The sequence below is a fragment of the Pleuronectes platessa genome, chromosome 13 (genome assembly GCF_947347685.1).
Source record: "Pleuronectes platessa chromosome 13, fPlePla1.1, whole genome shotgun sequence".
Lineage (NCBI taxonomy): Eukaryota > Metazoa > Chordata > Actinopteri > Pleuronectiformes > Pleuronectidae > Pleuronectes > Pleuronectes platessa.
This window is the reverse complement of record NC_070638.1, coordinates 14,045,468-14,061,447: the sequence shown is the minus strand read 5'-3', so window position 1 is coordinate 14,061,447 and position 15,980 is coordinate 14,045,468. Positions and strand designations below refer to the sequence as shown.

At 40.1% G+C, this 15,980-nt stretch overlaps 3 protein-coding genes across 3 annotated transcripts; 1 reads left to right on the top strand and 2 right to left on the bottom strand.

Annotated features, from left to right (window-relative positions):
- Positions 1 to 340: 340 nt before the first annotated feature.
- On the top strand, positions 341 to 2,187 carry LOC128454555 (A-kinase anchor protein 5). The gene is made up of 3 exons (XM_053437978.1): positions 341 to 580; positions 676 to 790; positions 1,153 to 2,187. The coding sequence occupies exons 1-3, from the start codon at positions 517 to 519 to the stop codon at positions 1,892 to 1,894; spliced, it is 921 nt and encodes a 306-aa protein (XP_053293953.1). The 5' UTR covers positions 341 to 516; the 3' UTR covers positions 1,895 to 2,187.
- Positions 2,188 to 5,460: 3,273 nt separating this feature from the next.
- On the bottom strand, positions 5,461 to 6,403 carry LOC128454822 (C-C motif chemokine 2). The gene is made up of 3 exons (XM_053438379.1): positions 6,230 to 6,403; positions 6,003 to 6,111; positions 5,461 to 5,801 (listed from the first exon to the last, which is right to left on the bottom strand). Exons 1-3 carry the CDS (start codon positions 6,369 to 6,371, stop codon positions 5,669 to 5,671), a joined length of 384 nt encoding a protein of 127 aa, XP_053294354.1. The 5' UTR covers positions 6,372 to 6,403; the 3' UTR covers positions 5,461 to 5,668.
- Positions 6,404 to 13,761: 7,358 nt separating this feature from the next.
- Positions 13,762 to 15,753, bottom strand: LOC128454559 (C-C motif chemokine 20). The gene is made up of 4 exons (XM_053437982.1): positions 15,609 to 15,753; positions 15,365 to 15,464; positions 14,372 to 14,446; positions 13,762 to 14,257 (listed from the first exon to the last, which is right to left on the bottom strand). The coding sequence occupies exons 1-4, from the start codon at positions 15,688 to 15,690 to the stop codon at positions 14,110 to 14,112; spliced, it is 405 nt and encodes a 134-aa protein (XP_053293957.1). The 5' UTR covers positions 15,691 to 15,753; the 3' UTR covers positions 13,762 to 14,109.
- Positions 15,754 to 15,980: the final 227 nt, after the last annotated feature.

Below are 15,980 nucleotides of genomic sequence, written 5' to 3'. Positions count from 1 at the left end.
TGACTGTGGCTGGTGAGATAATCAGGAATATGCTAGCTACTGAATTATTTTGAGTTAAACCTACAAACATGTTTGATAAGTTCATCTCTCAGGTGCCAAACCTTGTATGGTGTCAGAGAGTCTTAAAGTGGAGGCAGCTTGTGGCTTTCAGAGTGAGTGTGGGAAACTTTCAAGTTTCTGTATGTATGTCTATAGGGTTACTAACACCTCGAGGGTAGTACTTTGAGTGAGCGCCAGTCGTAAGTGTTGCATTGAGGGTAAGACTGTGGTTGAATGGTCTTTTTTCTCACCTTCAGCGAGTGACAGGCAAAACTCATTGTTTCCTCTCCCCACTGTGTGGCCATGTGACGAGCCTCGGTGGTGACGGGTTGAAGGTGAGGTGGGGGGAGAGAGGCGGATGGGCTGGTGGTGTATAAGAGCAGAGACATTTTTGGGGTTTTGGTCAGGTTGTAAATATTTGTGCTGAGTGATATTCATTCAGACACTGAAGGACAAAGCCACGGTGCCAATTTGAAGATGAGACGGATCGTGGTGTTGGCGATTCTCAGCTTCATCACGTGGATGAGCTCGGTCCATGCAAGTGAGTACTGAAAAAAGTTCTAAACTGTAATTGAGTGAATGATCTGAAAGTTTGTAAGGGGGAAATTAATCTTTCTTTCTGTGTGTCCCACTCAGTACATGGACCCGTGTCCGGTTGTTGTCTTGGTGTGTCCAACACCAGAGTTCCTCTATGGAAAATTAAGAATTACACAATTCAGTTTGAAGGTGTCTGTCCTTTCACAGCCATAGTGTAAGTTTCACACACACACACACACACACACAACGTCAGTTTTGGTTTTCATAGCAAGTTTCCAGGTTTTTCAGATATTATAGTTTATCTTTATAAATTGCAATAGCATCATCACTTTCTAGAAAGTGTCTGTGTAGTTCTGGATAATCTCAATAGTGTCCGCAGTCATTGGATCTACTTTCTAATGGAAAATAGGCCCTTGGAAAACAGTTTACTGTGCATTAACCAGAACAACAGGGACTGCAAGTGCGTACAAAAAAAACATATTTTTTGTTGAACTTTTAAGTAAATTATTTGTTAGTATTTAACTAAAATCAACAGAGCAATACAACTGCATTAACATCTCACACTATCATTTGCAGGTTCCAGACGGAGCTTGGAAATAGAATTTGCAAAGACCCCCAGAGCGACTGGGCAAAAAAAGCCAAGATGAAGGTGGATGAGGCAAAAAGGTTGCTTGAGATGGAACAGAATAAAAAGGCATCCACAAGAGACTTCGCATCAACAGTCCCCAGTACAACAAAAAAAGTCACGGTGAAGGTGGACGAGGAGGCAAAAGGGTTTGTTGAGATGGAACAGAATACACAGGCATCCACCTCCGATCCCCAGAGCGACTTGACAGAAAAAGTCACGGTGAAGGTGGATGAGGCAAAAGGGTTGCTTGAGATAGAGCAGAATACACAGGCATCCACCTCCGACCCCCAGAGCGACTGGGCAGAAAAAGTCACGGTGAAGGTGGATGAGGCAAAAGGGTTGCTTGAGATAGAGCAGAATACACAGGCATCCACCTCCAATCCCCAGAGCGACTGGGCAGAAAAGGTCACGTTGAAGGTGGATGAGGCAAAAGGGTTGCTTGAGATAGAGCAGAATACACAGGCATCCACCTCCGACCCCCAGAGCGACTGGGCAGAAAAGGTCACGGTGAAGGTGGACGAGGAGGCAAAAGGGTTTCTTCAGATGGAACAGAATACTGAGTCATCCACGAGTGACTTTGCATCAACAGTCCCCAGTACAACTAAAGCACCAGTGAAGCAAGGCAGGAAAAGAAGGAGGCGGCGATGGCGGCTGAAGTCCAGAAGTGGGAGAATTGGGAAATGTTTCTGATGGCGTCTTTCAAACCTGCTTTGTAACATTAACAGCAAAGAGAACTGAAATGTATTATTATCATGATTAAACATCCAGAATATATAGCTGTGATGTCAGGACTCTGGTCTCTAGTTGGATTCCAGATGCCAACCCCACACCAATTTTACTGCATTTCCCAGGTGTGTGGATTAATAAAGTTTTATCTTATCCTATCTTAAGTTTGTCTTGATCGTACCTTATGTAAACGTGTGCGTATGCCCGTCAAAGTATTTTTCACTGTCACTTCTCAATAAAATCTTTCTGAGCAAATGGTTTGTTGTGTTTATGGAAGATTATCTGACTCTAAATTGGCGTCAATATGCAACAAATATCTACAAAGTTTTAAACTCATAAAGATGTCCAGCGAAAAAGAAACTAACACAAAGGCTGGAGCCAGTCCCTTCTATCTATCTTACTGTCCGTCTGTCCATCTCTCCGTCTTTCCATCTTTCCGTCTCGATATATCGATCTACTTTTTACTGGTGGAAGATGAAGATAACATTTTCAGCCAAAACAACAAAAAATGTCCATTACACTTTCAAAGTTCAGTATAGTGATGTATTTGGGGATGTGTGAGATATTCTGTGTGTGTTTTATTAATGCCCTTGTGTCTCAGTGTGTGGTTTTCTTTGAAACAGAGTCTGCCGTACCACCAGCACATCCTGCGTTGTTTGATCGAGCATCATCATGTATGTGTTTGTGGCTAATCCGGCAGAAGAGAGTTAGCAGAACTGTGTCCTCTCTTCTGAGAAAATCGTTCAGTTATGCGTCATTGACCATGTAACATTACAGGACTGTCTAATAAGAGTGTGGGGGGAAACCAAGTGATGCACAATACAGGACTACTGACGCACCAATCGATAGATTTATTTAAAGAATATAGAGAAATACCTTGTTGAGGCGAAAGGTAGTTACGTAGTTCCCTTCAACATAAAGTGACAGTTTTATCTTCTTTTAGCTCAATGTTTCACTTTGCATCACTCTCACTGTTTCTCTCATATCTGTATCTCCAACCACATTAGAAATCAGATTTCTGAACAAACAAAACAAACAAACTCCACTTTTAACATGCTCAGAATTAAACGGGAGACATCGGCTTTTATTTGCTAAAGACCCACATATTCCCTCAGGAGTCGGCTGAAACCAGAACAGAACCATAATAGAGTTAATATTAGGCGTACATTCATCAAGTGGCCATAAACATGACTCCAAATGAATGCTAATGTTGCTCAATGTCTGGTGGATGTTTAAATCATAAGCCCTTTGCTCACCTCTTTGGCAAATTAACTGGGAGATAATATGTTAATGTTGTGTTTACGGCCTGTTGGGATATATTTTCATGCTGCCAAGAAATTAATTAGTCCTGCTTTAAACTCACCTTTAAGATTAATTGAGGTTGTTGCTCTTAAAGAAATGAAACAGACTCTTTTCTCAGCTGCATCGTTTCATCTAAATAGAATCTAAAGATCATGGAGGAAATTGACAGTCAAACTACTCATAAGGATTTTAAAGGAAGATTTTACAACATTAAATGAATTAGAGGAGCCACTGTGACTTACAAATAAACCCACGTCAGGGTCCGACATACACCTGCATGTATACAGACAGGAAGTGACACGTATGGAGATGTTTGTACAGCTTGTGTACACTGGAGATCTGCTCTTAGCTTCATGACAATGAATCTCACGCCCCCCCTCTCTCAACTCCACACATCTGACTGAACATATCACTGGGGCACACATACGCACACACACACACACACACACACACAGCCCAACACACACACACACACACACACACACACACACACCCATGACACACACACACACACACACATACACACACACACACATCCCCCATACACACAAAATCATAGTAATGATTACTCCTCATACTCCCACACCACAGGTTTCACATGGATTGTGAATTATTCATGTTCACGTAGGTTCATGTACTATACTCATTATTGTGTACTTTAATATAGTGGTAAAATAATGTCACTATCATGACACTTTTTTTGACAGAATATTTGACACTTATAATGACAATTTACTCATAGTTACTAGTTATTTGAGAGACAGTGCTCATTATTCAAGAGACAAAATATTGTTAATAAGCCAGAGTTAACTGTATAAATTCATTAGCCAGTTCTTACAAGGCAACCTGACATAAATAATGATTTTTTCTTATATAATTACAAATATCTACGGATAAAAATTGTGCATTATATATACCATCCAAACTAACTGTACAAAAAACTCATGATTAAAACAATATATCCAATAAAAACAAGTTAATAACTCATGATTAAAACACATTATAATAATCAAAAAAATAAAACACAACTCTCATATACAATACAATGCCATGAATATGCATGAAACCTACATAGGGTTAATAACTATATCACATTAGATAAAGTGGAAGGATTACATATCATCACAAGTTTGGTCAATGGGAATTATATGTTGTTGTTCTGATAATGTTATACCCATAGATTTATATCACATTTACAGTGTGTTCACACTCATATTAACATTGAATAACATTTATATTTGTCACACAAGAAGCAATGATGTGCCTCCAAGGCCTAGGCAAGCCGTGGGGAAAACCCATCACACTGTGGTTCGAGCAAACTGTGCATCAACCTCAAACCTTCCACTGTCACATCGTCCCAAGCTGTACCTCACTGACAACCCACACAATGTTAGCAGCTTTTTATAGCGCCAGCAAATGATGGAAACATGTGAAGTGAAAGCCCCAACAACGTCCATCTTCCAGCCTGGAGCCCACCATGCCGCCCCTCACACCATCGCAGTGAGGGGCGGTGGAACATGGAGGCCATTAGCAGAGGTGGAACACATGTATCTGACTACACTGTGAATGACTCAGCCATAGACCATAGAGTGTACTTTTCGTTTCTATTTAGTGGCTTTAATGAGGATGGAATTAACACCTTGTGTGTGCGGTTAGAGAGCAAGCTCTGCAGTGAGTGACCTCACATCCGGTGAGACTATTATACAACACATTATACAAATATACTATAATTACATAACACTAAACATGCCAGATTGTATCATCAAGCTTAATGAATTATTCTCTGACAAAACAATGAAAATATTTTAAATGCCCTTTCTCCATGTCAACCCCCCCCCCCCCCCACATATTTAACGGGGTCGTCCCTGACCCATACCACATCCTTCCACTAAGTTTTGTGGTATTCTATGCATAGTTTCTGAATTCATTTAAAATGACCTTTTCTTTGCCATAGTGAAATCCTAATTAGACATTATAGAATGATGCAACACTCATTAGTCTACAAGACTCCAGTCACTTTTACTTTTAATAATTGAAGTTCATTCTACTGATGCCTTTCAGTGTAGGATTATTTCTCAGTGTGGTATCCCCTCTTAGCTGAGGCCTCATCATACTTCTTCCACTGGCTCCTGTCTCCTTTTCATACAACCCCACTTAAAGGTTCTGTGTGTAGAATTGACTTCCCCTCACCTCACCCGGCATTTCCAAACATGAGAAGAGAACAGCCATTGCACTTTGACTATTTTAATGATTCTCAGTATCATTGTAGAATGAACAATGTCACAAATTATTTACATATTGACATCAAGATCAGATATTCATCATAGAATTTAAAATTAGATAGATAGGCATATATAGTATCATATTCAAATTAATTCAACTACTTTTCTTCAATAACTCAGTGTCCTTTTTCTCAGCATGAGGGTGGACGCTGGTTCAGTGGTGTCGGCGGCGGTGTGAGGTCAAATTCTGCCTCTGCCAATTCTTTCCATCCAGGTAGGCCATGCTTGTCTTTGTCCACAGATTGGTTGGGTCAGAGCAGATCTTTTTGCCTCTCAGTGTGGTGAAGCTATTGGAAATCACATCACAGAAAACATCCAGTCAGTGACAGGTTGTAACATTTCTTGAGGGGGGTGATTGTTTCAAAGTTTTCAACCCTAAGCCTGAAATAAAGAAAACTTCATGTAAATATTCTAGATTTAACATTTTGGGACTATGTGAAGACAAAGTTTGCTCACTAATCCAACGCTTGATAGATTTGCTGACTTACACAACTATTTGTAGAGCACACGCCGGCTGTTCTTGTACATAGTAATTCTTCAGAAGGTCTCTGTGGATTTGAGTGCTTGAAGCTTTGCGACAACAGCTGGCGATCCCACCTGTGGACATGACACACAAAATGAATCGTCATAATCTGACATTAACAAGAACATTGAACCATATCATAAAAAACTGCATGAAAACTCACATGGATAAAAGCATGATAATTGGCCTTACCTTGAGCTGAGGCTGTGGACAGCATGGTGGCTATAAGTACAAGTGAGACAAAGTTGAGAAGAGACATTGTGTCTGTCGGGCTAAAAAAAGATATGGTGTGTAGTTTGCTCTGCAAGTCCTTTTTAAACCCACCGACACACATCAGTTTATATCAGTCTAGTGTGCTGCGCCCACAGATGTGCACACGCCTGGAAAGTAGAGAACATATTTCCTCCCGCAGTGGAGTGGTCCTGACCCCTCTACTCAAAAAGTTGTGGTCTGTGTGAGTCAAAGCATTTTCCAATGTGGTGGGATTATAGGCTTTGCACCTGTTCTAGTATTTAGAATTCAAAATAATAATGTGTTAATTTCCTATAACCTGCGACTTGATGATTAATCTGTATGGTATATCTGTCTCAATAGATTTACTTTTTTTAAATGGATCAGTTTATATTCAGTGACACTTTCCCCCACATTCCAGTTTTGTCAGTAAAATAGCCAATGATTTCAATAAAGTAGAAACTGTTCTGTCCTCTGACAATTCGAACATCTCAAATGAATCTTCAAAGACCTTTTGTGCAAAGGTTAAGGTGTGTTCCTACACTCGAGAAATAAATCTCACTTTCGAACACGGAAGCTTCCTTGTGCTTCTGAGGTTGAGCCTCCGACGCTTGTGTATACCTGTGTACACAGAGCTTACAGGCAGAGCAAACATACCACATTTTTGGTTTCATGGCATTTGCAGGCATGCATATGCGAGGCTACACACACACACAAACAGTGCACAACATAAGCTGCTGCACTAACCACATTGTTTGTGGTCACCTGTTCAGAGGAAGAGGCTGACAGCAGAGACATTTCCACGTGTAGAAGGTTTGTTCGTGACTTCCTAGGTGTGCAGTCAACCTTCTTGACGGCTTCACTTAGATAGAAGTTATATTAACAGATGCAACCTGTGGAGTCCAGCATTGTCCATGTTGTGATTCGATTGAAGAAGCAGGACGATGAAAGTCTTCAGAGGCCATCTCCTGTTTATTCTGACAAAATCCTCCGGTCGTGCACATTGAAATTTGGTTTGATCGGCTTGATTGAACTTTAGGTGACTGCTCTGCCTTCGGCGGAGATATGCACTCCACTGTGTGCCACTGGTTTGTACGAGTAACTCTCTTTGAGGGCAAATACACATTGACTAATGTTATTGGGATGTTAGGAGCAGCAGATCAGAAGAGACTTGTATACAGACTGGGATTTGGTTAATGGCAAACAATGTGCTAATTATTGAAATGTTTCATTAGGTTAAAAGTGAGCCATGTGATATAATGTTATGTTCAGCTGTACTTTGTGTTTGTTCCTCATAGAAGCTCTAGTCATGTAGTTCCATCAGTGTCCAACAGAGCCAACAAGGAGTGGGAGGCTGGTTGTGTGAATGAGTCTCTCTTATTCAGATGAGTGGTAAATGGGCTGTAATTTTTCAGCACTCTCCTCCTCTTCATGAACACTCAAAGTGCTTGTACTACAGTTGACATTTACAACGTACATACAGCAAGGCTATATATCACACTTTGTCTATCACTCATGAAACCCGTTCACACATTGGCCATCAGGGGCAATTTGAGGTTCACAGGGTATATCATCACATTCAAGAACCAATCCTTTAGTAAAAGTGAATGTTAAAATGACATAACATAGAGAAAAGTTCAGTAAAAGGTGTAGTTCAATCAGGAATTGACTCTCCTGTAGCCACCATGTCACTGTGGAAGTTATCTTACAGCCCTCACTGATAAAACAGTTGTTCTGGGGCTTTTAAAACTGACAGTGTAAGTGGAATTTTTTAGATGGTCCATTATGTTTAATTGACTCTAACCTGTCCCATGTCAATGACAGCCCATTATTATGAGTCGGGATTAAATCACTGATATCCCTTAGTTGTGCCGCAGAGTGCTGAGGTAGAATTGTTCTTCCAAGTCGAGTGGCTTATTGTTCCGTCAGTTTGCAGCCAGTCAGGATGATGCTATAAGAGATGATGATGATGCAGTGGAGCAACCTGACTGGACTCAATAACAAATAAAATCAAAATGGTTCGATTGTCCCAGATCAGAAAGTGTAAACTGAAAATTTGCAGAGACATGGATAGCCATATCCTGACTGTTTGAATAAGACATTATTCAGAGTATAATGTTTACATGAGTTACTAATCGAGGGCTCCATTCATATTCCATTTACATACAGAGCATTGTCTGATTTATGTCTCACGCCAAAATCACGTCCTAATACTGGAACCTGTTGGTAACTCATGAATGTCAATATCGCAAAATGATTTGAAAACTCAAACAAAAGAGACTTTATGATGCAATTGAACATTTCTACATGATGCGACAATGGTCCAAAGACTACACATTAATTTGCTTGTTCTGACTATGACTGTATTCAGGTTCAATTTATCAGAAGATGCTGTGTATATGGCAGTGTCTTGTTCAGACTATTGTCTTTATATCAGAATATTGGTTTCTACTGGTTGAAGTTGTAAACAAATTATTAATAGCACAGACATTGTCGTGCTTGACTAGGTAATGTAAAGGAAGAGGCTGACGGATAACAATGAAAACTCAAAACGAGCTGTTTGTGGAATCCGAGTCCAGGGATCAGGTCGGTGTTTCCACACAGAGCGAAGGGAGGCTGCACCAGTAACAGGAGGCTGAGGAGTGCAGGCGGACGGACACAAAAATAAAGACTTTTAAATATCAAATAGAGTCAAGCAAAGTTCGGCCGAAGTGTGAGCACCACTATGGGAGTCAGGCTGCCGAGAGGAGAAGGAGCCGGAGGCGACGCCCAGCCGGCAGCACACATCCAAAGAGACAAGATCCTGTAACAGTAAACCAGGTTTCACAATATTGCCATCGTCATAATCCTCATTAGAACAGTGAAGCCGATCACACTGGTCCCGCTTCCTTCCTCATTTGAAGTTGTCATTTCTGCTTTTCACCACCAAGGATTTTTTTTTGTTCCATTCAGAAAAGCATGGAATAAGCAAAACCAGTAAAGTCATGTCTGTGTAATTAACTATGTATTCTATCACTATCTATTCACTAAGACGACATGTCTGGCAACAGAGGCTGGTAGTTTAACAGCTGTTCGTTTTGGATGGCATTAATACAGATATATTACAAGGTCGTTTTCCAGATTATTTGAAAACAGATGAATATAATGTCATCGAGGATTTTTTGATTAGTGGAGGCATGTGTAATTTTAATGCAAGTTGTATTCCATCTAATATTAGATTATCATCAAATGTATTTACGGCAAACAAATAATCTAAAACGTCACATAACATGAACATTGACAGTATGTTGGAATAACAATCTAGTAAAATATAAACTACAAAGGTAAAGGTGAACACGTTTCTGAGACCTTCTTGTTTAAATAGCATAATTCTGTATATTTAAGGATTTTCCATTGATAAGGACGGTGATTTCCTCTCAAGGTTATTCATTAATGTTATATCTATTTTTTACCGTAATATTCAGTGCGTTAACCAGTTTTTGTGCTACACTGAATCTATTCAAGTATGTTACTAGTCTCTCTAGTAGCATGGTTAAGAAGTACAGGATTATTCCCATAAAACTAATTTTAAGGTTTGCTTTATTATCAATTAAAACAGGGGTCTTCAACGTTTTCAGGCCAAGGACCCCCAAACTGGTGGAAAGATGGAGCGGGGACCCCCTACTATATATATATTGTATAAAATTGTGATTTATATAAAACTGGGCCTAGTGCCATGTATAAACAGAGCTACCCTGTTATTGTGCATTCAATACTCAGCTATTCAAATATTACATGGGTTCATATGTTCATGTTTTTTATTTAAACATGTGCAAGGTACAGGGTGGCCATGCCACTGCCATTTATAAACATACATCTTGCATACAGCACTGAGTTATTAAAGTAATTCACAGATTCATGTTTTTATTTTAAACATGCATGTAGAGGAGACAGTGAATCCTCAAGCCATCTGTGGATGGCACACATACTCCCACATTAGTGAGATGTCGGACCCTGATGGGTAGCAAACAACTTATATAATCTTGGACGGATAGATGTTGTCAGGCAGATGGTCAAATAAGCCTCACAATATGCTGGATGCATGTTAATGTGTATTTAAAGACATTCAATTTGTGGGGGGGAAATTGGTTCGAAAATAAATTAAAAAATTATAAAATTATAAAAATATTGTCTAATCAACCAAAGAATTTGCAACCCCCCTGCGGTACCTCCGCGGACCCCCTAGGGGTCGCGGACCCCCTGTTGAAGACCTCTGAATTAAAAAATAAGCTGCAGTAAACATATATGTGAGAAATCTAAAACCATGTAAACTATGCAGTGATGTTCATCTCCTCTTTCCCATTGGCTATCAGCAGATCTTTACAACATGATCTGCTCATTTCTGTGACATGAAGCAAACGTGCTTTGGTATCTTCCCGAGCGGATCAGAGGTCACTGAGATAACATTCTTTTGAAATTTTGCATTGGACATCACCCACGGATACTGGGGAAAAGTCTGAGATCATAAGTTCTGTTTCTTTAGTAACCTGGTTGCAAAACGACTCAGTGACACAATCTCCAGAGTCTCGGCATTAGCTCCTCAACTTTTTGAACTAACAGACGCTTGACGACAGTGACAGAACAATTTGATGGGAACCATCACCACAGTATTTCTATGTAATACAATTGATTGAAAATGTGGAAAAGGCAGAGCTGTCTGGTGTTTCAAACCCAGTTTGAGGGGTGAAGGCGGCTGCTTACTAATGCACCACTGCAATGAACCTGAAGCTCATCTGTAAGTGAAAAAAAACCTCTCCGAATTCGAAATCAGTCATATATTTGCCGTGTTAAGGAAAAGGTTATTCTTGCAATATCATTTTAGGCGTTTTACTCTTTTTGATGTGGTTGAATCACAGCGGAACAAGTTGGGACTTGTGACTGCAGTGACGGAACTCTCACCGACAAATGACCAAATCTGGGAGGAGGATGCTCAGAAACTTGTGGTTTGCACCGGAAAGCTTTGGGATCTCCTTCCTTCCCCTTTTCTTGCTGCTGTCCTGACCGTCAAGGTCAACACCAGAGAAAGATCAGGGATGTCAAGAGAGAGAGATGACACACTGGGTAGAGTGACTAGCACATGATTAGGGCCTTTATATTATTGCTGAGATCAGCAGGATTCAAACCTAAATGTAATGATTTACCACTATTGAGATTGTAGATTATATTAGTAGTACATAAGTTGTTAAAAAGTAATTGATAGTTATAATAAACAATACATTAACACAACTGTATAAAATATACCCATTCCTCCAGCGTATTCTTTCACAGGTCAAACACATAAAATAAGATAGATTTGTATTATATTATCTCACGTTGCCCTGTACAGGCAACCTACTTTCACATTTCACCAGTAAAGTGTGAAAACATGAACACAGTCCCAGTAAACATATGCAAGTAGTCTATACCTGCTGTAATCGATTACCTGTATTATTGGATTACAACGTGGTGTTATTTGTACGTGAATATGTTTATTTGAACAGCTTTATAGGTTTTCTGAATGAATAAGTGAAATACATAGCTGTACTGGATCGAGAGTTAAAGTTACATTTCTTTTCCATTTATATCCATTTCATGATCAAATTGCAAAAAAGGAAATGAACAACTAGATTTCCAGCAACTGAGTTCTATGCCCCCATCCTGATGCGCACACACACGCGCGCAAATACACACACACACACACACACACACACACACACACACACACACACACACAGACACACACACACACACACACACACACACACACACACACACACACACACACACACACACACACACACACACACACACACACACACACACACACACACACCGCAGAAAGCCCAGAGAGAAAATGCATCCTGTTAGCAGGCCTCGGTTCCTCTTTTTATGGTATAAAACCTGGAGGACGAGTTTGAGAAGATCAGTCTCTTTTTGCTAAATCCATCTCACAGCAGCTCCTGCAAAGAACCTCTGGAACGTCTCACATTGACCATGCAGCTTTGCAACAACAGACTTGCGTGCCTGGCCGTCCTCGTTGGGATCCTGGCCATGGCTACTACAGTTTCTGGTGAGTTGACTTTTAGAGATCCTGCACCATATCTACTCTGTTGGTCATCATACTTAAAAAAAAAAAAAATTCTATTCCGAGGAAGATCAAACTGTATAGACTCAACATGTTCTTGTTTTTTTTCCTGAAAAGCACAAATGAAGTTTAGCAAATGCTGCACCAGGGTCAGTACTGCGAACGTCTCCGCTCCCATCATCGGCTTCAGGATCCAGCGGAGGAACCTGCCCTGCGTCCGCGCTGTCATGTAAGAACCCCCCCTTAGGTTTATCATACAGAGAGTAACAATTAAAACCTAATACAGTTGATGCAATGTCGTGAACTAAAGCAGGTTTGGAGATCGAAACTAATCATTTCTTGTTCCATCTCCCAGATTTGAGACGACAGAGGGAGACATCTGCAGCCACTGGAAACAGGACTGGGTGGCTGAGAAGATCAGGGAGCTAGAGTGAGTCGAACATCTCAGTCCATCTACAATATCAACTCTTAATGCTGCTCAGTCATGTTAACCACATCTCGATGCTTATGGAACACGTCAAACAGCTTTTTAACTGTTATCTCTTCATTGTGTGTTTTACAGTCAGGCCCGCAGAGCAAAGAAGATCACTGCTGTCACACCAAACTCCAGCCCAAGGAAAAGCACTACTCACCATTAGAATTATCTATAGACAATTTATTTACAATAATTTAACATATTAAAAATGTTTGCTAGTGTCACTCTGCAAATGGTATTTAATATTTATAATAAGCATTATTTATGTCTCTTCATTGTATGCAATACAAATCAAGTCTGTGTTTTACAGTAAAATGTTTCTTCTGTTTCTCTGCAAACACAATAAATGTTTCTTTTCACCATCTACACACGTTGTCATTGTTGGATAATTGTGGAAATCAGCAGTAACTGTGCTCATCGTCATAATGTAGCCATTGGAAGGCACAGATCAGCACTCCCATCTGGTGGAGACTTCATAGTACTGCAGTGCAGCTCCCTTGAAAGGAGAGTGTCATTGGGGGGGGGGGGTCACCTTGTCTGGAGCACCAAACCCCTTGGGGAGCTGATCTGAAATAGCACAAGATGCTGCCTCCCTGTCAGTCATGTCCTGCATTAGCATGTGTTGGGCTCCGAGGGCAGGACAGCTCATCGGAAAAACCTCTCACACACCTTCTAGCACACGAGCCGGCAGCATCCAAGCGCACGTGTCACGTCATGAAACACGCACGATGCAGAGCAGCAGTCGACTCGGTCATGGGCCTAATGTCAAGAGTTGTCTTCTGCCAAGATGTCATACGATGGCTTGAAAAATCTAATTGTTTCTATTTAAAAAAAAATGTTTTGACGACATTCAAAGTTATAGGGCACATTTCAGTGAGACGCTGTTTGAATGAACAAATGTGGACGACAATGGAGAACTATCACAAAGGTTTATTTGTTTATAGGAATAAAAGCATTAAGCAGATTCGCATATAGGAAGGAAATGAATATTCAGAAAAGGCAAAATTCAAAAACAAGAAGAATTGCTCACTTCAACATGATTAAATGGCAGAAGAACTTAATCTACACCAGCCGCCTCAAAGCTGTTCCTCTCAGGTTCTCAAGTCATGATAATGAAGTTTTATTTCTGATCCTGCACATGTTCAGCCAAGTAAAAGTAATTAACATCTCTTTTTCAGAGATTCTATCGTCAACAGGATTTGATTACAGTGGCTTCAATTTCTCTCAAACACCCCGGAGGCCACAATCCTTTTATCTTTGGTCCTAGTAGAAAGTCTCAGTGCTGTTCAGGAATGTTTCTGTGGTGCTGAAGAAAGAGCCGCTTCCATCATTATTTGAGGGTTTTCCACTTGTCTTCTTCTTCCTCAGAGTTGCAGCTGAGTTGGTCTTGGACATGCTCTTCAGTTTGGAGCTGCAACATAGAAACAACAGAAAACTCCTCACCCTCAGAGAAGCGTGTTATCGTTTTCAGGTTGACGTCTAAACTTGTCGCAGTTGGTATGAAGATAAGATAAGAATCTCATACCTGAGTAATTTCAGAGTTTTCTTCACCCACACATCTCTCCGAGTCACACAAATCGCGCTCTTTATGGTGTAGAAACTGCAACAGAGAGAAATATTTTTTATACCTTACAGCTGTACTTTGTACTTTATATTCTACTTTCAATCCAGATACAGAAGCCGTTTTTATTCAACTATTCTGAAGAGTTAAACCACAAAGGTCTCACCACAAAATCACACTTTCCTGTCGATCTAAGGAAACCAACTTTCTGAAATGAGTCAGTGATTTACTTTGTGGTTTGCAGTGTTAAAGAAACTTTCGATGAAATGACTAAAAATAATGTTTTAAAAATTTACATATCTTATTATGACGAAAATATTGACAAATTTTGATCAATATTCCGGTTTGATGGTCCGACTTATTGAATAATTGTGTGATTGGATTTTGCAGATGTTAGATAGAGACTAGACAGATTAGTAGCAAATCATTTGTAAACATGATTTATTGAGATATGCAGAAGATAAAACAACTGCCCATTTAAAGTTATGAATTTATGTTTACTATTATAAACACGACTAAATGCTTTATTTTTATGGTTCAAAAAACAGACATAGACACTATTTTTATCAACTAACTTGGAAGAATTTAAAACAATTTCATTACAAAATCTTATTTTCTGTTTACCCAAGTGAGCCAAATTTCTCAACTGTACGAGAGAAATATTTCGGGTTGTGTAGTTTGATAGGAACTTTAAAATTATTACCACAATGGTTGGTTATATTGACACGTTTTGATAAGTATCACAAGACCTATTGAAAAATTGTGTAATTGGATTTTGTTAATCGTAGATAAAGCAACAGATTTGGAACAAATGACGATAGAAAATTGCGATTACCATGTAAAACTATTTTATTTTTATGGTGCAAAATTCACTGGAGACGGCTTTAGCTCGGTGCCGTGTTGCTCGTCGGATTCTGATGTTTGCAGGGCTGGACATGAAAAGGTTTGGTGTCTTACATGATTGCCTCCATGTTGCATTTTTCCATGATGGTCTGTTCTTTGTAGCCCTTGATAAGCTTGAACGGCACCGGCTTCCTGTTGTAGCTCGTACAACAGGCTTTGTTCATTTGGGAACACCGCCGCACACAGACACACAACACATCATTAACAACTGAGTTCAGTTTATTACATCCTACAGAAAAATATATAAACTATGTTCTAATCTGATTGGTTGCGGTCAAATGTGATGAAATGGACTCACAGGTAGCGGGAGTTGGACTGAGTAAACCCAGTATGAAGCAGAGGAGAGCCGTTGTCATGGTGATCGTCCCTCTGGGAGCCATGTTGACAGTGCAGAGTCACAGCAGACAACTTACTGAATACATAACCCCACATTTATATATACACACCCCAATGTGACACTACCCATGTTTCGTAAGATGTGGCCCCTAAATTGAGGACAGGAAACCCACTGTTACATCATCGCAACCAAAGGTGCAGAAGTTGCACTTTGATTACAAATCCAGGCTCGACATGAAGATTTGTTTATGTGGGCCATCGAGAGTACGGCTGTGAAACTGGTGCAACGATGCAGTTGGTTAACACAATCTCTGTGGGCCCTCAGCTATATGTA